General features: G+C 41.1%; 1 protein-coding gene across 4 annotated transcripts in view; it reads left to right on the top strand.

Annotated features, from left to right (window-relative positions):
• Positions 1-21,146, top strand: part of SNTB1 (syntrophin beta 1) — a 255,140-nt gene that overhangs the window by 126,845 nt on the left and 107,149 nt on the right. For all 4 annotated transcript variants that reach the window (XM_064268023.1, XM_023545677.2, XM_064268022.1 and 1 more), the window contains exon 3: positions 17,409-17,616. In XM_064268023.1, the coding sequence (XP_064124093.1) occupies positions 17,409-17,616 (208 nt within the window). The remainder of the gene's footprint in view (positions 1-17,408; positions 17,617-21,146) is intronic.

Below are 21,146 nucleotides of genomic sequence, written 5' to 3'. Positions count from 1 at the left end.
AATCCATAGCTTGATCTTACCCCTACCCCCGTGTACCTCCCTGTGGAGAAGCAGAAAGCTTTGAGTTAATTTCCTTCATTTGTAACAATTTTCTTATTCTGCTGCTTTAACACTTATTTTCTTAAAGAGGGGGGGAACTAATGAAGTCAAAATAAAATAAAAACCCACAGCTTTGCTGCTTCCCAGAGAAACCAGATCTCTTCAGAACTTGCCTGGCACCTCGGCGTTTACTATGAGAGTGAGGAAAATGTCCCCTGAAGTCATCTTTAAACTAAAAAATAGTTTAATTAGTAAAGAATGTTTGCCTTGAACCTTGTGTTCTTTAAAGAACAATCTATATATGATCAAAGTGCCAACAGCAACTCAAAAGTTTAGATGAGAAGCTTAGGGGGGCAGTGTTTATGTTAACGGCGGCAGAATGGTTTAGAAAAGGATAGCAAAGAATGCAATCAATGTCACTGAATTTTATGTGTAAAAATTGTTGAATTGGCGTATGTTTTGTTGTGTATCTTTTTGCCCAAAAAATGAAAATAAAAAATACAAAAGAATTTAAAAAATGCACTACGAGAATAGTTCAAGCCTCCTTAGTGTGCAATACCAACGAAAAATGGCTGGACTGAGGCAGAATGGATTCTCACCAGCCATCAGTTAATTCAATGCTATAAAAATCTGCACAAATTTGTCACAAGGTACAAATAGCAGTAGATCAAGAAGGGGGATGAATACATATAGAGACTCAGACAAATATAATTGTTTTTCTCTAAGAAGTATAATTTTGATCTGTTTTCTTTTCCTGTAATAAACTGTACTTGTGAGTAAAAAACGAGTGAGGGAAGTTTAATGTCACGTAGCATGACCTTTTAAAACTCGGGATGAATATTTGCATTATTCTGATTTTCGCCCTCTTGCAACCAGTACAGAGCTGCCTGACAATTTAAAACTTGTCTAGATAGTTCAGATATAGATTTTTTTTTTAATGTAGCAATTTTGTGGGTAGCCGATTTGTTTGTGCTTGTTTAAATCCTTCAGGTAATGAAAATGATTACTGCTGTCTACAAAAGAGGTGAAAGTGTCTTTGAGCAAAGGCCTCCACAGAGAAAATAATTATGAAGCTGCCATTTCCATAAATACCTCAAAGTGAAATAGCTACAAAGTACTGCAATGTTTCCAATACAGAAAGAGCCACTAGCCCGAAGTTCAGGACCATTATTCTAGAAAAATGTAAAAAAGGTTAGATTTGCCTTCAGCAACTCTGCATTCTTCACTCTTTCCCACTCTCTGAAAGTTGGAAAACAAGTAAACTTGATTGTCAAGAAATCTACATTCAGGCTCGCTAACTCTATAATCTGGAAGTGTGACCTTGAATAAATCATTTCCTTTTTCCAAAAGTTAGATTTTCACCTCTCAAATGAGTGGTTGGATTAAATGACCTCTAAAATCTTGCCTTCCATTTGGGAGACCTGGGTTCGATTCCCAGCCGATGCATCTCAAAGGCAGCCACCACCTGTATGTCAGTGGAGGCTTGTGTGTTGCTGTTTTGCTGAGAAGGTATCAGCAGAACTTCCAGACTAAGACAGACTGGGAAGAAAGGCCTGGCATTCTTCTTCTGATAATGAGGTAATGAAAACTCTGCAGATCACAATGGTCTTTCCGTTGTGCGTGGGGTTGACATGAGTCCAGGGCTGACCCTTTGGTACCTAACAGCAACAGCAACAACATTGCTAATTCTGTCTTTGGTCGTTCATTCATTCATACATTTAACTAGCATAATTTGTTTCTGCCTTTTCTCCATATCTAGTTCTCCCATGTGAACTAAAATTGCCTGTTGTCTTTTCTACTTGCTGAACTCAGATTTCCTGGTTACTGTCAACCTCTTCAAATCCTTCCTGTCCCATCTAGTTTTTGGATCATCTTCTTTATTCTCTCTGGTCCTCTTCTCTGCTAGTAGCATCTCCTGGTCCTCCTTGCTTAAGGGTTCATGGATATTAAGAATTGATATCTTGCCTTCAACCTTAAGTATCTGGAGTGTTCTCTCCTTTGCATTTCTACTGCTGCCACCTAGATGACTGCAGAGATTTCCTAGCTGGTCTTCTTACCATCAGTCTGCCTCTCATAAGGGGCCCTGAGTGGTACAACAGATGAGCACTTGGCTGCTAACCAAAAGGTTGGATGTTTGAACCCACCTAGTGGGTCCATGGGAAAAAGACGTGGCAATCTGCTTCCATAAAGATTACAGCCTAGGAAACCCTATGGAGCAGTTCTAGTCTGTCACGTGGGTTCACTATGAGCCGGAATAGACTCAATGGCACCCAACAACTTCAGGTGAAACATCTTTATGGATGTAGGAGGCCTAGAGATACAATGCTTGGGCCTTTATCTTCTTCCTTTTTCTTCTGCTCCTTCCCTGCAAAGTACAAAATAAAACTGAGTGGATAAGCACTATTTTGGTGATGGGAAAGTACTGTTACTAAGAGGCAATATAAGCAGTTGCCAACTCACAAGGTAATTATTGCTTAAGTAATTTATTGATAATTTAATAAAGAATCTTCTGCTCTTAAAACAGAAACCACGTTTTTATCTTACATTATTTCAAAATGTAAGGAAGTGTTCACTTGTCCAGAATTGCTGGACTCTAATCTCAGTGATTAAGGAGCCTGGGTGGCGCAGTATCAGTGGTTCGAACCCACCAGCTGCTCTGTGGGAGAAAGATATGGCAGTGTGCTTCCATAAGGATTATAGCCTTGAAAACCCTATGAGGCAGTTCTACTCTGTCCTGTAGGGTCACTATGAGTCTGAATCAACTCAATGGCAGTGGGTTTGGTTTTGGGTTTAATCTCAGCAATTTACAGGCACTGTTCCTGCATTGAGTCTTCTTGTCCCCACCTGCCCAGTGCAAAGCTTAGTAAGTACTAGGCATTCAAGAGATGGTTGATAAATTAACAATTGAAAAAGCATTTTTCTCATAGTGGTAAATGGTAAACTGTTTTGTTATTTTACATGAACTCTGACATATGTGTTAGATGCATTCACTGCTGTTGTCATCTTTTAGCTATTAGCACTTTGAATTAATATTCATAGTTGCTTTACTTCTCTGTCATCTTTGTACCCTGCTTTGCTCATTTACAAGACTGTCTGCTTTTACATCTAATCTAGGTAAAGTGGACAAGGTTACAAGTTATTCTCTTAACCCAAGATAAACATGTGTATTAAATTGGGGGGCAATCAGGAGAAGCAGAGGTGGCCTGTTTCTGGAGAGCTATGTGACAAAATCTACCACCCATCTGTCAGTTTGTTGAACTGTGGTAGCTTGCATGATATTATGATGCTGGAAGCTTTGCTACCAGTATTTCAAATACTAGCAGGGTCACCCATGGCAGACAAGTTTCAGCAGTGCCCCCAGACTGAGAAAGACAAGGAAGAAAGGCCTGGCAACCTAATTCCAAAAATTAGCCAGTTAAAACTGCATGGATCACAACAGAATTATTGTTCAATATACTGCTGGAAGATGACCCCCCCTAGGTTTGTTGGCAGGCAGTCAAAATACACAGCGGCCCCAAGAATGGACTCGAGCATACCAACAATCATGAAGATGACACAGGACCAGGCAACACTTCATTCTGTTGCACATGGGGTCGCCATGAGTCGGAGTCAACTCAGTGACAACTAACAATAACAACAGCATGTCAAAATGCTTTCCAGAAATGTCAGGCAGCGTGGGCGCTGCCAGTCCCCACTCTCATGCCCCTGGCAGACATCAAGAAATGATTACGGCACTTTTTTTCTATTTGAGCCTAGACAAGACCTCAGAATCGTTTCTAAGACATCATTTTAGGCAACCACTACCATTTGATCAAAGTCAGCTTAGAAAACAGAACTTACTAGCTTCACTGAGAAACCTTGATAACTTAGAATCTGGCTCTTCTGAACTAGAAATACCATCAAGATAAAAGGACAAAATGTGGAGACCAACTGGATAGGGGGAGAAGAGGATAGGGAGGCATCAAGGATGATCAGGTCATCCAACCTGGATTATTAGGAGGCTGTTGATGCCATTAAATTAAAAAAAAAAAAATAGAAGAAGCAAACTCTTGGAGAGTAGCCGGTATGTGTATATTCTACACATTTGAAACTAGAACAAGACATCTAGAAGAAAATAGAGACGTCCAACCAAACTCAGAATGTTTCTTCCCAAGTCTGGACCATTTTCAGTTTTCTGTCTTATTGAGTGTCACTGTCATTCATTCAGTTGTCTAAGCCAGAAACCTAGGCAATATCCTTGACATTTCTCTCTTCCCCTTCCTTCATAACTGAATTCGTGAGTCCTGTCAGTTTTAACCTTCTCTGCATTTTTCTAATCCATGTACTTCACACCATCTCCACTGCTAGATATTGCTTGGGACAATTTTATATTAAACAATTATTCATTGTTTATATGAAATTCAAATTTAACTGGGCATCTCATATTTTTGCTTGGTAAATCTAGTAGCCTTAGCCCGAGATCATCTAACTCAAAAGAAGCGTAGACACTAAGACTCCATATATTCTGAATTTGGTCCGTGGGGCGGATTGTTTGTTTCATCACTGTAAGGTACTGACATACGAGGGACAAAGGTACATTTATTTAACCTGCATAGCGTCCTATGTATTTTGATCCCTTATTTTTTCATTTATTTATTTTTAATCAGTTGAGCGAGGGCAAACCACAGAATACTTTATGAGGTACAGATGAAATGCGAGGCGGAAAAAAACAAAATGCTTTCTCTAGCTTTGACATTAGCTGACTCCTCTTCTAAAACTTTGATAACAATATCATTCCCCTAGGAAAGGTCAGAGTGCTGAAATTCTTCACATATTTTGTAAATTTATGTGTAACTGAAACTTAAACCAATGTGAGAGATATTCTCAGATTTCCTCAGAGCTTTGCAAAATAGTATATCATGCATGACCTGCTCTTGAAAAGGGAGTTTGTGAAAAACAGCAGAACACCTTTTCCTTCTTTTCTTCCATTAACTGTTCACACCTGATGCATTCCTGAGGCAATCTTATTAGTTCCCACCATGACAACTAGATTCCCAAATCTACATTCTTAGCTGGATCTTTTTAGTTTCAGTTAATAGAATCCACTCTGACAAAACGTATTGAAGGGTACTTAGGATGCTCACAAATTTTCCAGAGGGCCCAGAGAGCCAGCCTAAGCTCAGTGCCCAAACACATTGTGAGGGCTGCTCTAGGGAAGATACTACTGTTTGCCACCACGTAACAACACAGCTCACATGAATGGCTCAGCTTCTACCGATGGCACTTGGGACTGGCCGAGGTCTACCACTGCTACTGCTAACGGCTGATGCCTCCAGCACCATACTTGCCAAAAGATGGATTCCAAGATTCTATGTACGCTTACTTCCTGAAGCTGCCTCCTTCGGAATTGCAGTTTTGTATGATTGGATCTGCCCTAGCAGCAAGGAAGGCTAGAAACTTGAATTCTGGCTTCTACCTTGAGAAAGCCCAACTCAATGTGGATACCTTTCCGAATACACAGAAAAGTGTTCAAAAGATACTGAGCAGCCACAAACATGAAAAACGTTTCCTACTCTTTTTAAGCTCTAAGCTACTCTTTATAAAAACATCCTACTAAGTGGGGCATAATGATTAAGAACACAGGCTTTGGAGTCAGATGGCCTTGGGTTCCAGTCCCAGCTTCACCTCTTACTGACTGGAAGAGATGGGACAAGATGGCCCCTGTGAGGCACTATCTTCTCATCTATGATATAGATGCAGTAATTCACTTCAGAGAGTTGTTGTGAAGACTGAGAAAAATGAACAAGTTCGGTGGTGGGGTTTGCATCTTCACAGGACATCCTCATTACAATTGTTGTTACTACCAATCTGTTTATGCCTTTCTTTGAAAATCTTTCAGTTACAACCAATTTTAGACTTTTAAAAAGGATCTAATTTTTTTGTTAGTGTTTTCTTTTCCCCATTAAACTTTCTCAATGAACTTTTTTGCTAATGACATTATTGCAAAAGTTTGCAAACATTCTTTTTTAAAAAAGAATTTTTTTTTCTGTTATATTGCAGAAATTTGGAAAATAATAGAAAAGCAAAAAGGTGGAAGTCAAAATAATTCAAAATTCCACTACCTAATTTTTTTTAGGGATAACCACTGTTAGTATGCTGTTGTCTTCGTTTCTTAGTGCTATTGTAACAGAAATAGCACACATGGATGGCTTTAAAAAACAGAAATTTGTTTTCTCATAGTTTAGGAGAATGGAAGTCAGAATTCAGGGCACCAGCTCTAGGGGAAGGCTCTCTCTGTCGGCTCTGGGGGAAGATCATTGTTTCAGCTTGTGTAGCCCTGGCATTCCTCAGTGCCTTGGCGATCTTCACTTGACATCCATCTTCCCAACATTTGTGCTTGCTTGTCTCTGTGTCTCATCTGCTTTTTTTTTATAACTCAGAAGTGACGAGGGTTAAGACGCACCCTACACTGGTATGACCTCATTAACATAATATTAGATTGCATTACATTGTATCCACAGGTACAGGGGTTAGGATTACAGCGCATATTTTAGGGGGCCACAATTCAGTCAAGTACAACCAGAATGCTTCTTAGAAGCAAGGATGGCAAGACTGTGTCTTACATACTTTGGACATGTTGTCAGGAGGGATCAGTCCATGGAGAAGGACATCATGCTTGGTAAAATACAGGGTCAGTGGAAAAGAGGAAGACCCTCAACGAGATGGACTGACACAGTGGCTGCAACAGTGGCTCAAGCATAACAACGACTGTGATCATGGTGTAAGACCGGGCAGTGTTTCGTTGTGTGGTACATAGGGTCACTATGAGTCGAAACTGGCTTGATGGCACCTAATGGCAACAACAACAATTCAGTCCATAACTCCCGTATATTTTTTGTTGAGGACTATTTTTTATCAGGCATAGGAATCCCAGATTTATATAACGGGAAGCACCAGAAATGACCATGTGATTTTTATTCCCTTTTTTTTTTTCCCCTCCAGTTGCTATAAGGCAGCAGGGCCCATCCTCTTGACTACCTTTATGTCTGCTTTCTCCAGCTTCGCTTTGCAAGGGAAAGGTCACTTGAAACCTTTGTTGCCACGTTGCAGGATTTGTTTTAGTTACTAATTTTGTGTTAGGAGACTTCAAGTTTTATGTGTCAGCCTCGTGCCTTCTAAACAGGAGATGTGGAGAATGCTGGGAAATATCACTTGGCTCACTGGATGCCTTTGAGAGAGCGAGAGGGGAAGAAAATTACTCTTTTATTGTGAGGTTCGCCAAATGATCTCTGAGAAGCTGTGATATCATTCATATGCTGTGCCAAGCTGGATTGAAACTGCTCATCTTGGCAGACGTCTAGAATGAGCATCTAATTCCTTGGGGTTGGTATGGGCCTTTATCAGAAATAGTTCCATAGGCAGTATTTACATAACTGTGGTGGAGTGTGAGAATAAACACAGCTGTGGCATTGCCCTAAATATTTCTGTTCGGCGGGGAATTAAAAGAGAACTTTATCGCTGAACTACAGATAAACACAATTCATCAAGCAGTGGTCAGTTCAACTGGGGAACAAAATAGGAGTTATAAAAGACTGGGCAGCTGAAAACAGCTCCAATCAGCCATCCTGACTTTATTGCTCATTTGCTCCTCTCCTCCCTCCTCTTCACCTGTTCCAGAAATGTAGGTCTCCTCAGCTAGCAAGGAAATTGTCTAGATTTTCCTTACCCCAAGCAGGAAGTCGAGTGTAGGCCTGCTATGGGCCAGCAGGCTTCCAGGTGCTTTGTATTTGTCATCTTATTTCATAAGGATTTCATTTTTCTTTCTGGACTATGGAATTATGTTTGGTGGGAGTAAGATTTTTTTTTTTGCCAAGGTGAAGACTCCTTAACTCTAAATGTGTTGAAATGGAAGCATGAATGCCATGTTCTAAGTGATCTGCATTTTACAAGTTACTTTAAGCCTCTGCATATTTTAAACATTAATGTGGTCCCCATTCAGCTATGCACAAGAAGATATTTACATGGTATATTAGTTTCTTAGAGTGACCACGACAAAGTACCACAAACTAGGTGGCTTAAAACAACAGAAGTTTATTCTCCCACAGCTCTGAAGCCAGAAATCTGAAATCAAGGTGTCAGCAGGGTTGGTTCCCTCTGGAGGCTTTGAGGGAGAAACCATCCCATGCCTCTCTGCTAGCTTTTGGTGGTGGTTGGCAATCCTTGGCATTCTTTGGTTTATAGTCATATCACTCCAGTCTCTGTCTCCATCTTCACAACGCCTGTGTGTTGTTTTTTGTCACTTATGAGGACACTTTTATTGGAATTAGGGCCTACTCTAATCCGATATCGTTTTATCTCAATTCTTACCTTAATCACATCTGCAAAGATCTTATTTCCAAATAAGCTGACATTCTGAGGTTCTGGGAGGATATGGAATTTAGAGGAACACTATTCAACCCACTACACGTGGTGAACTTCTTGAGGACAGGGACCATGTACTCCACTTGTCCCTTCTGTACCCAATACCATGCTAGACATGTGATAAGTATTCTGGAATACTTGCCAGTTGGACGTCATGTCTTTGTGTGCACGTGTGAAGAAATAACAGTATTTTTAACTCCATTTGGTAGCCAAAGAGATTGACTAGGATTTTTTGTTTTGATATGTATGCCCTGTCTCTTTACTAATAGTGTATTATGAAATACTACAGTGTAGTGTAACTAGGTTTTCAGGACTTCAGTGCTACGAGGTTCTCATTATTTGCTTAGATAATAGGGCAAAAAAATAGGGCACATTATCATTAATAGAGGAGGTTCATAGACCTCTTCTTTCTTCCCCTTTGGGTTTTGTTGGAGGCATGGGGGAAAAGGTAATCTAGATTGCTGATTTCTTTCATTTATTCATTCCACAAATAATTGGCATCTTCCCTGTGCCAAACGCTTGCAATGGCCAGCCAGGAGTCTTTATCTCATCATCATTTATGGTGGTTTCATGCTGTCCCCATATCCTGTCAATGAAGTCTTCTATCTACTCATGGTTGGTGTTTTTCTCATTGCTTCTGTTATCATCTGATCCCTATCTTGAGTCCACTGTCTGTCTCTTCTTGTAACTAAAGCTACACCTTAGTCAGAAGAAATGGTCTTCTCCCTCTACACCCAAATCTGCAAGCTCCCCATAGGCTACTAGTTAACAGCCCTCAAAACTGGAAATACTGTCCAACACCCATTCTTGATAAAAACTCTCAGTAAAACAGGAATAGAAGGGAAATTCCTTAACATAATAAAGTGCATCAATTTTTTTTTTTATACAATACCAACAGCCAGCATCATTCTCAATCAAGAGGGGCTGAAAGCATTTCCCTTGAGAAAGGAAACAAGACAAGGATCCCCTTTATCACCACTCCTATTTAACATTGTGCTGGAAGTTCTTGCTAGAGCAATACGGCAAGAAAAAGAAAAAAGGGCGTCCAAATTGGAAAGGAAGAAGTAAAACTATGCCTAGTCGCATATGACATAATTCTATGTATAGAGAACCCCAGAAATTCCACAAGAAAACTACTGGAACTAATAGAAAGCTTCAGCTGAGTAGCAGGATGTAAGATCAACATACAAAAATCAGTTGGATTCTTAACCACCACCAACAACAACAACAAAAAACTGTTGGATTCTTATGTACCAACAAAGAGAACTTCAAAAAGGAAATCAGGAAAACAATACAAAGAAGATAAAGTACTCAGGAATAAGTCTAGCCAGGGATGTAAAAGACCTATACAAAGAAAACTACAAAATGCTATTACAAGGAACCAAAGAGGTCTACATAAATAGAAAAACATACCATGCTCACAGATAGGAAAACTCAACATTGTGAAAATCCTACCCAAAGTGATCTACAAATATAAGGCAGTCCTGATCCTAATACCAACCCCATTCTTTAATGAGACAGAAAAATGAATCACTAACTTTGTACGGAAAGGAAAGAGGCCCCAGATAAGCAAAGCATTATTAAAGAAAAAGAACAAAGTAGGAGACTTCACACTAGCTGATCCCAGAACCTACTATGTAGCGATAGTAGTCAAAACAGCCTGGTACTGGCACAATGACAGACACACAGACCAATGGAACAGAATCAAGAACCCAGACATAAATCCATCCACCTATGGTCAGCTGATCTTTGACAAAGGACCAAAGTCCATGAAATGAGGGAAAGAGACAGTCTTTTTAACAAATGGTGCTGGCAAAACTGGATGTCCATCTGTAAAAAAATGAAACAGGACCCATACCTCACACCATACACAAAATCTAATGCAAAGTGAATCAAAGACCTAAGTATAAAACCTACAATGATAAAGATCATGGAAGAAAAAATAGGCCATAATATATGGCATAAAGAGAATACAAACCGTAACTAATAATGCACAAACACCAGAAGATAAACTAGATAACTGGGAGCTCCTAAAAATTAAACAATTTTGCTCATTGAAAGACTTTACCAAAAGATAAAAAGAGAACCTACAGACTGGGAAAACTTTTTGGCTATGACATATCCGACTAATCTCTAAAATCTATAGAATACTTATAGGTATCTGACATAGCTCTAGAATCTATAGACTACTTTAACAGCTCAACAACAAAAAGACAACCCAATTTTAAAAAAATGGACAAAGGATATAAACAAACACTTCCCAAAGAAGACATTCAGGCAGCTAACAGACATTCATGAGCAAATGCTCATGATCATTAGCCACTAGAGAAATGCAAATCAAAATTACAGTGAGATACCATCTCACCCAGGCATTACTGTCACTAATCAGAAAATAAATGTTGGAGAGGTTGCGGGGAGATTGGAACTCTTACGCATTGCTGGTGGGATTGTAAAATGGTACAACCATCATGGAAAATGATATGGAACCTCCTTAAAAAGCTAGAAATAGAAATACCATAGGTTCCAGCAATCCCACTCCTAGGACTATATCCCAGAGACATAAGAACCATCACACGAATAGACATATGCACACCCATCTTCACTGCAGCATTATTCACAATAGCAAAAAGATGGAAACAACCTAAGTGCCCATCAACAGAAGAATGGATAAACAAATTATGGTACATACACACAATGGAATACTATGCAACAATAAAGAACAATGATGACTCTGCAGGACACCTCAAACATGAATGAATCTGGAGGACATGCTAAGTGAAATAAGTCAATCACAAAAGGACAAATGTTATATAAGACCACTAATATAAAAACCCAAGAAAAGGTTTACACACAGAAAAAGACAATCTTTGATGGTTACTTGGGAGAGGAGAGATGGGGAGGGGAAATCACTAACTAGATAACAGACAAGTGTTAACTTTGGTGAAGGGAAAGACAATGCACAATATAGGGGAAGTCAGCACAGCTTGACCAAGGCAAAGTCATAGAAGCTTCCTAGACACGTTTAAACACCTTGAGGGACATATTTACTGGGGCAGAGGGCAGGGGACCATGGTCTTGGGGGTCATCTAAGTCAATTGACATAATAAAGTTCATTAAAAAAATGTTCTACATCCTACTGGTGAGTAGCGTCAGGGTCTTAAAGTTTGCAGGCAGCCATCTAAGACATCTATTGGCCGCATCACATTTGGAGCAAAGGAGAATGAAGAAAACCAAAGACACAAAGAAAATATTAGTCCAGAGGACTAATGGAGCACATGAACCACAGCCTTCACCAGTCTGAGCCCAGAAGAACCAGATGGTGCCCTGCTACCATCACAGACAGCTCTGACCTGGACCAATAAGAGGGTCCCAGACAGAGCAGGAGAAAATGTAGAACAAAATTCAAATAATTGATCTAAGTGATCTTGTGTAACTTCAGAGACAGGTCATAAAAACTATAGTGGTTCCTGCTTGTTCTGAGGGAAGCTAACTTCCATGTCCTGAGGGTACTCATACAGCCTCTGGAGAGTCCCAGGTGGCTAGGAACTGAGGCTTCCTGTCCACAGCCATGAGAGTCGCCATCTTAAAAGTGGATCCTCAGCCCATTAAGCTTTCAGATAACCATAGCCCCTGCTGACATCCTCACAAGAGACCCTGAGCCAGAACTACCCAGCTAAAGCATTCCCAAATTCCTGACACACAGAAATTGTGAGATAATAAATGCTTGATGTTTTATGACACTTAATTTTGAGACAATTTCTTAAGTAGCAGTAGATAACTAAAACGCTCTCCAGAAACTCGTATTGTCTTTCTAGTGATAGTCACCTAGAGGCTCTGCTCTTTAGGGAGCTCAGGCTGGGGCTCAGAGACGTTTGCCATGGTCCTTAATCTGTATAATTTGTGGAACATTTAAAGCATATACCCAGGGCTTAACCCCTAGAGATTCTTACTCAATAGGTCGGGAACGGGGTCCAGCACCTGTATTTAATTTAATGATTAAAAAAAACAAAAACCTATTCAAGGGTTCCTGAAGAATGCTTTTGGTTGAGATTCTCTGCTGCCCTTTTTTTTTTTTTCTTACACTACAAATGCAAAAAGCAACAGGTCTCTCTTCTCTGTGCTCTCGGCCCTTTCTTTGAGAACTGATGTAGGGAGTGGGGAGGCCAAGCTCAATGCAGCTTTCAGCAGGTCTACTTCGGCCCTTGGGGAGCCTGGCAAACCTCCAAGCTCAGTGTTTTTTCTTGAGAATTTTTAGGCAACACTTCTCAAACTTGATTTGCATCAGATTTACCTGTAGGGCTATTGTTGGGCCCCACCCCAGAATTCCTAATTCACTTGGCCTGGGGTGAGAACACAAGTTCCTGGATGATGAAATCCCTCTGTTCTGGGCTACTAACTGGAGAGGCCTGGCGGGGAAGATCACAGCTGTTGACTACCCTATGGAGTACAGTTCTACCCTGAAACACAGGGCGTTAACAGGGGTTGGAATCAACTCCGTGGCAACTGGTGCGGTTTTTTTTTGGAGGAGTGGGCCAGTGAGAGCAGAGAATTTGCATTTTCTAACAAGTTTCCGGATGATGCTGGTCTGGGGCCACACTTTGCGAACCATTGCTATGAAGTATCTTATTGTTATTTGCCATTGAGTCAGTTCCGACTCATGGAGACACCATGTGTGCAGTGTAGAACCACTCCGTAGGGTTTTCAAAGCTGTGACCTTTTAAAAGCAGATTGCCAGGCCTGTCTGTTCAAATGCCTTTGAGTGTATTCAGGACCTGGTATTTAAACTTTGCCTTAGAAATAATCCAAAATATGCCCTATACCCCAGGCAACAAGAGGCAAAAAACAAACAAAAACCTTACCTATTTTGCCATAAAAAAAACAAAACCAAACCCATGCCGTTGAGTTGATTCCTACTCATAGCGACTCTATAGGACAGAGTAGAACTGCCCCATAGAGTTTCCAAGGAGCACCTGGCAGATTCGAACTGCTGACCCTTTGTTTAGCAACCATAGCACTTAACTACCAAGCCACCAGGGTTTTCTATTTTTCCATAAAAAAATTTAAAAAAAATTTTAGGCGAGAATAATTCATGGGAGTAGAAATCCTAATAATGGTCATTTTGGGAGGTAGTAACTGGAGAGGGTGTACAAGAGGGGCTTCTGGGATGCTTGTGTAAATCGTTGGCATATCTAGGGCACTACACTGGCTCTGGGCACATGGCGCCCCTGACCAGTTTCTATTAACCCAGTATAGCCCAACGACCTTCCCTAGGTACCAACCAGAAAACCAAACACACTACCATCAAGTCAATTCTGACTCATAGAGACCCTATAGGACAGAGTAGAACTGCCCCTTTTGGTTAGCAGCTGAGCACTTTTAACCATTGCGCTATCGGGGCTTCCTTCCTCAGGCATGCTAATATGTTAACTAAAAGATTACCGAGCTTGACTTGTATTTTTGAGATGATATTATGGTAAAATTATCTGAAAGAGAGACGTCAGGTGTTTGAACAGGGGCGCAATTTCAGTGCTTGCTATAGGCACAATTTTCCATAGATAATGCCACAGGCCATACCAGGTTAATAGAAACTGCTCAGTGGCACCACAGCACCCAGAGCAATACCTGCCATATCCTAGTTATACCTCTGCAGTCATATTAAGACAATAATAGAAATTGATTGAAATTTATTTAATATAAAACCCATTAAACCCATTGTCGTTGAGTCAATTTTGACTCCTAGTGACCCTATAGGACAGAGTAAAATTGACCTATGAAATTTCCAAGGAGCACCTTGTGGATTTGAACTGCTGACCTATTGGTTAGCAGACGTAGGTCTTAACCACTATGCCACCAGGGTTTCCTTATTTAATATACGATTTGCAAATCAGAGTAACATTTCAGAGAGTCAAAAATGTTCTGAAGATAAGAAGAACTTCCAAAATTCTTATATCAAATCTTACCGGCATTGCCATGGATGTAACTGATAAAACTGTTTGTGGTCAGCAAGAATTTCATACAGTATTGTCTTGAAGAACAAGTAAAATAATTACTGATTTACCCTATAACATAACTCCCAGTCTGACCTTTGGAGTCTCTGTTTTCCAAAACTGGCTGAATTCTTCAAAAGAGCACAATGCCCAAGGCAAAATGGTATTACTAGTTTATCTAGACCATTGTTTGACTCAAAGGTGATTTACTAATTTCAAGGCTTAAGGTTCAAAAGGACACTTAAGGGCAAATGTCGTGAGTGGGTCGCTTCAACTCCATGGACCCAGAAATCTGGACTACAGGAGAATTAAAACAGCTTCTCACTTGTAATAGTCAATTTCTTGATCTGAGTGGTGATTACACAAGTAATTTTTATCTTTGTAAAAAAGCATGTAAGCTGGGCACTTTTCTGTCCCTGTGTTATATTTAAATAAAAAGCTTACTTAAAAATTAATAGTAAATATTATCAAAAATTGGGAGAGCCGGCCTCCCCATCACTAATAGCCTGAACCTCTGTTTACAAGTCTCTTTGTCCAAGCAGCATGCTGGCAGCCCAACGAAGAAAAAAGTCTGTTTTTCTTTCTTTTTTTTCTGCTGGAGTCAATTTTTTTGTGATACCTGGGGAATGACTGCTTCCCAAGTTGTCATCTCTTTAGAAACAATTCCAGGTCTTCAAAGGAAAATACCATAAATGAAATATTTAAGTGTTTTAAATTCCTAGAAAAATAGATATTGGTAGGTTAATTTGAAAAGCGGGGTTTGAGCTCTTTTTAGTGCTTTTGGAGAATCTTCGTTTGTTTTCTAGTATTAAACTTTACAGAAGAGTAAGAACCTCGGGAAGGAGGGAACACTCCCCCTAGATTTACTGCCCATTTCTTTGAGAAGTGCCTAAAAAGCCTGAGATGTTTTCTTCTGGGTGAGGACAAGTGACTTTAAAAAATTCCCTGTTTCATCACATAAAACCTCTGGAGGCTTAGTGAGAAGTCTTGTTTTGCAAATTTCTTAAACGGAATGCTAATTATTGCTAAAACACCTCCAGAGACTTCCCTCTTTTCGAAATCCTTCCTTTCCTACCGTTTAGGTTTATGAGTAAAAAGGTCTACTCACTCTAAAAGTTTGGTCTCAAGGGTTAATGAGGCCAGATTGCATTGTGGGTGCTAACGTTCAGGTGGTCTGCAAAATTGTTATTTTGGAACTAAGTAGCTAAGTAGAGCACCATTGGGCATATTTGGTGATGATCAGATCCCATGCCAGATAGCTTCATCTTATTGGATGTTGTGGTAGTCAGATTTTTTTGTCCAGTCTGGTGGAGAGACATTGTAATGCAGCGCTTAAATTCATGGACTTTTGAACCTAACCATCCTGGTTTGATGGTAACCCCGGAGGTGTAGTGGTTAAGTGCTACGGCTGCTAACCAAGAGGTCGGCAGTTCGAATCCACCAGACGCATCTTGGAAACTCCAGAGGGCAGTTCTACCCTGTCCTATAGGGTTGCTATGAATCGGAATCGACTCGACGGCAGTGGGTTTGGTTTTTGGTGGGTAACCATTTGAATCCCAGCATCACCAACCATAGGAGCCCTAGTAGCGCAGTAGTTAAAGCTCTCAGCTGCTAACCAAAAGGTCAGAGGTTTGAATCCACCAGCCAGTTCTCGGGAGAAAGATGTGGCAGTCTGTTCTGTAAAAGATTAAAAGATTACAGCCTTGAAAATCCTATGGGGCAGTTCTGCTCTGTCCTACAGGGTCGCTAGGAGTTGGAATGGACTCTACAGCAGTGGATTTTTTGGTATCACCAGCCATGTGCCCTTGGGCAAATTACTTCTCTCTCTCTCCCTTTAAACTTCAGTTTTTCCTCTGTAACTACGGTTAATAATATCAGTCATAGAATTGCTATTGTTAGTTGCAATGTTATAGATTGAATTGTATCTCCCAAAAATGTGTGTCAACTTGGCTAGGCCATGATTCCTTGTATTGTTTGATTGTCTGCTATTTTGTCATCTGACGTGATTTTCCTATGTGCTGTAAACCCTACCTCTATGATATGCGTCCAGTGCTTCTCTATGATGGTAACAAGGCAGGATTGGAGGCAGTTATGTTAATGAGGTAGGACTCACTCTCCAAACCCTTCCCCACAGCTTTCAAGCTCTTCTTGACCTGGCCTCTGCCATCTCTCCAGCTTTGTCCTGTGTCACTCTCTTCCCCTTAGATATCATGGTCCAGTCACATGGGTCCTCTCGCTTATCGCCAGACCCACCAAGCTTTCTCCTGCCTTAAAACTTTTCCGTGTAGACATGGTGGTGCGATGGTTAAGTGTATGGCTGCTATTAGCAGTTCAAACCCACCCAGTGACTCTGCGGGAGAAAAACCCGGCAATCTGCTTCTGTAAAGAACACAGTCTAGAAAACCGCTGGAGCGGTTCTACTCCGTTACATGGAGTCACCATAAGTCAGAATCGACCCGAGGGCACCTTACAGCAGGAAAAACAACAACAAGGGTTTTACGTGCTCTGTTCTGTCTGCCTGTGATGCCCTTTGAGATCTTGCATGGTTCAGTCCTTCGTGTCATTCGTCCTGTTCTCTGCTTAAAGGTCACTTCCTCCGTAAGGTCTTCCTGACTATGCCACTCCCTCTCATCTGTCCACCTTCCCCTCAATCCCTTGCTTGCTTCATTTTTCTTCATAGGATTGTAACCCTCTGAAATTATATCTACATTTGTTCATTCCCTTGCTTATTTTCCTTTTCTCCCTGGACTATGTGGTCCCTGAAAACAGGCGCTTTTCTGTCTTATTCACAGCTATATCCCCAGTGCTTAGACCAATGTCTGAGTACTTCAGGGACACTCAATAAATATTTGTGAATGAATGAATGATGGGACCATTAAGCTAAGCCATGTGAAACTGGCAAAGCTTAAAACAAAGAATAAAGAATTAGTTTATCTTTGTGGCCCAGGGAACCTTCTAACCCTTCTCTCTTTACTTCTGCAGGCAGCTTGAAATCCACTCTGCAGATGCTAAGCATACGGTGATCCTAAGAAGCAAGGACTCAGCCACTGCCCAGGCCTGGTTCAGTGCCATCCATTCCAACGTCAGCGACCTGCTGACCCGAGTGATTGCTGAGGTCAGAGAGCAACTGGGGAAAACAGGCATTGCTGGGAGCCGAGAGATCAGGCATCTTGGCTGGCTTGCAGAAAAAGTAAGAAAATTCCTCCCTCTGAAATAGTCATTTTTTTCCTCCGGGATCTCCCAGCGCTTGTTGCAGCCACTGCAGTCATTTGCCTCCATTCCATGGGCTGATTGTCTCATTCGGTCTATTTGGCGTTCTCGTCCATCTCCAACAGGCCGCATGCCTTTGCATTATACATTTGTCTTAAGCAGCTTGGACTCCCCACATACAGCCAAAGACGTTGCGAAGTGCAGGCGTTCACTAATTGTTGAATGGATGAACACGTGAGTGAGTGGGTGAAGAGTTTGATTCTCACACGAGGGGCAGGAAAAATAACAAACACACAACTGAGCTGTTGTCTTGGGAAGCAAGGACATTGAAATTGTTCCTTTAAAAGGGGGTTTGTGTGGGTTTTGATGAACACGGATACTTTAGGGATGATCGAATTACCCATTTACAAATAATACCAGCAACAGTTAGGATTTCTTGAGCATCTACTATATTTTCATATATTAACTGTATTCTTAAGCAGCAGTCCCCAAAAGTCATCATTTACGAGCACCTACTTTGTGTGAGGCACAGTGCTAGACAGGAGTAGAGCGGAGTGTGTGAAGATGAATAAGGATTTCATCGCTGTCCTCAGGGAGGACAGCTGGTGTGAGTCAAATTAACACTGTCACTCTGACTTTTTTTTCCCAAGATATGTGATCTGTTGAAGATAGTAAAAGTCACTTTGCAGCCCTCTCCTGGGAGTTAATCCCTCTCTTCATTTCAAAGGATTGAACCTTTGCCCTTGTCCTCACACCTGATTGCTGTTCCTTGAACTTGACCTTGAGAGCTCAGCAACACTGGGCTTTGGGGACAGCCTGACTTCCCAGTGACTCTCATTCTAATAGGTGGTAAATGGGAATATTGATAGTCACAATAATAGCTTTCTTGCCAATGAACCTTGTCATCTGAGAAGGCCCAGTCAAACAGTACTTGAAAATACTTGAATTCGGCTGTTTTCCACCATTGTTCTTTGTTTGCAGTAGTTCAGGCATGAGTCTCAGCCACAAAGTTCAACACAAAATGGGTTGTTTGGCTGGGTACTGTTCCATCTCTCACAGATTTCAGAGAACTGAAGGGACAGAGCAGGTGGTGGAAGCACCAAAGTCGTAATAAAAACAAGCCACAGCTTGCCTCTCTTGACCTTCTGTGTTTGGGTTCTTGATGAAAACAACACTAAATCTGGATGATTGACATTAATTTTAAAAGTTACTGTCTTCTGTTCAGAGCAAAGGAGAATGAAGAAAACCAAAGACACATGGAACATGTTAGTCCAAAGGACTGATGGATCACAAGTATCACAGCCTCCACCAGCCTGAGCCCAGAACAACTAAATGGTGCCTGGCTATCACCACTGACCACTCTGAGAGGGATCGCAATAGAAGGTCCCAAACAGAGCGAGATAAAAAGGTGGAAAAAAATTCAAATTCACAGAAAAAGGCCAGACTTACTGGTCTGACAGAGACTGGAGGAACCCTGAGTCTATGGCCCCCAGACACCCTTTTAACTCAGAGTCAAGTCATTCTCGAATTTCACCCTTCAGCCAAAGATTACATAGGTCTATAAAACAAACAATAAAACACGGAAGAACATGTTTCTTAGCTCAGTCATGTAAATGGGACCAAATGGGCAACACCTTCCCAAAAGCAAAGAGGAGCAGACAGGAAGGGACAGGAAAACAGGGCAAACGGAAATGAGGAACCCAGGTTGGAGAAGGGGAGACAGTTGGCACAACGCACAAATTGCAACCAAGGGTCACAAAAACAATTTGTCTGTAAATTGTTGAATGAAAAACTAATTTGCTCTGTAAACTTTTACCTAAAGCACACAGACACACACACACACACACACAAACAAGTTATAGTCTTTAACACGCTCCACTTTTTACTCCCTGCAAATGTAGGTATTTTTATTAGGAGAAGGCCTATTAGGAATCTTTCAGCTGCAAGTGACAGAAAGCTCAACCCAATTTAGCTTGAGCAAAAAGGGGGATGGACCATTTCAGATAACTAAAATGGCCACTGATAAATGTCAGGCATGGCTGCATCCAGGAATTCAGATAACATTAGTAGACCTTACTCTTCATCTCTTTGCTTCCCTGTCCTCTTCAGTGGTTTTATTCTCAGTCAAGCCCTCTGCTCTTGGCCTGATAGTTCCAAACGTGAGTTTTTTTCTTACGGCTATCTCAGTGACTAAATGCCTTTTTGCCCCGGTAGTTCCAACAGAAGTCCTGAGATTAAGTTTAATTGGATTGACTTGGATTATATCTCCAGCCCTGGGTTGGGGCTGAGATTAGTGTCAACGAAGGCATGTGCCCTGTGAGATGAGGAAGGGTGCTTCTCTAGTGGAGGATTAGGATGCCATGCCAGGAGAACGGTGAGTGGATGCCGGGGATGCAAAAATTAAAGACATTCACTATAGGAGGAAAATGGGAGGAGTTGATTGGGATGAAAAATATCCCCACTTGGTTAAAGTCCTAATGGACTTGGACATATACTCTATATTTCAGAGTTCTAGCAGTAAATGGTGGCACACTCAAAAGAATTGGATGGAAACGATTTAATGAGGGATAATTTTTAAGGTGTGGCGAATACAAAGGAAACCAGTGAGAGATACCAGGGCTAACAATAGCAGGAGGCCACTACCACCCCCTGACTTGCGAAGGCAAGGAGAAGGAGCAGTTACCTGAAACTGGCAAGATTTATAGCTGTAGAAGCCACCATCCAACCAGTTGCCAACGAGTCGATACCAACTTATGGTACCCCATGTGTTGCGGAGCAGGACTGTGCTCCATAGGATTTTCATGTCTGTGACCCTTTGGAAAAAATCACCAGGCTTTTTTTCCAAGGTGCCTCTAGATGGGTTTGAACCACCAACGTTTTGATTAGTAGCCCCGCACTTAACCATTTGCACCACCAAGGGACTCACTCCATAGCTGTAGAAAAGGGTAATTTTGTATAGCCCCTGATCTACTGTTGGTGCCTCCCACTGGCTAAAGCAGTCTGAAAGCCAGGGGGTCAGGGAGCCCCACTGATACACTGTGTTAAGGTCAACATCCCAGGCACAGGGCAGGGTGGAAAAGAGTAGAGACTGAATCTGGGAGGCAAAAAGCAGGCTGTCCAGCACACATCTCTTCACCTTTCAAGGAACAGAGATGGTCTCTATTCTCCAAATTACTCTTCTTTCATCACTTTAAGCATGAATTACCATTAAAATCTTTACTGTTTAGATAAACGAAAAATGGCATTGCATCATTATTAGTGTTATTAAAATTTTTTTCCAAAGATTCTGTGTTCTCACTTGTAAATTATCTGCTTATTCCCTTTGCTTATCCCAATTTATCAGTAGATAAATCATTATTAGGTATTCCCATGGAACTTAACAAATGCCCATAAAAAGTTTTATTTGGGGGTCCTGATTAGAGTGGAGAAAAAACATAGAACAAAATTCAAATTAATAAAAAAAAGACCAGATTTACTGGTCTGAGAGAGACTGGGGTAACCCCTGAGACT

Source organism: Loxodonta africana, chromosome 14 (assembly GCF_030014295.1).
Source record: "Loxodonta africana isolate mLoxAfr1 chromosome 14, mLoxAfr1.hap2, whole genome shotgun sequence".
Classification (NCBI taxonomy): Eukaryota; Metazoa; Chordata; class Mammalia; order Proboscidea; family Elephantidae; genus Loxodonta; species Loxodonta africana.
Note: the sequence above shows the minus strand (reverse complement) of the source record. Positions and strands in the feature narration are given on the sequence as shown.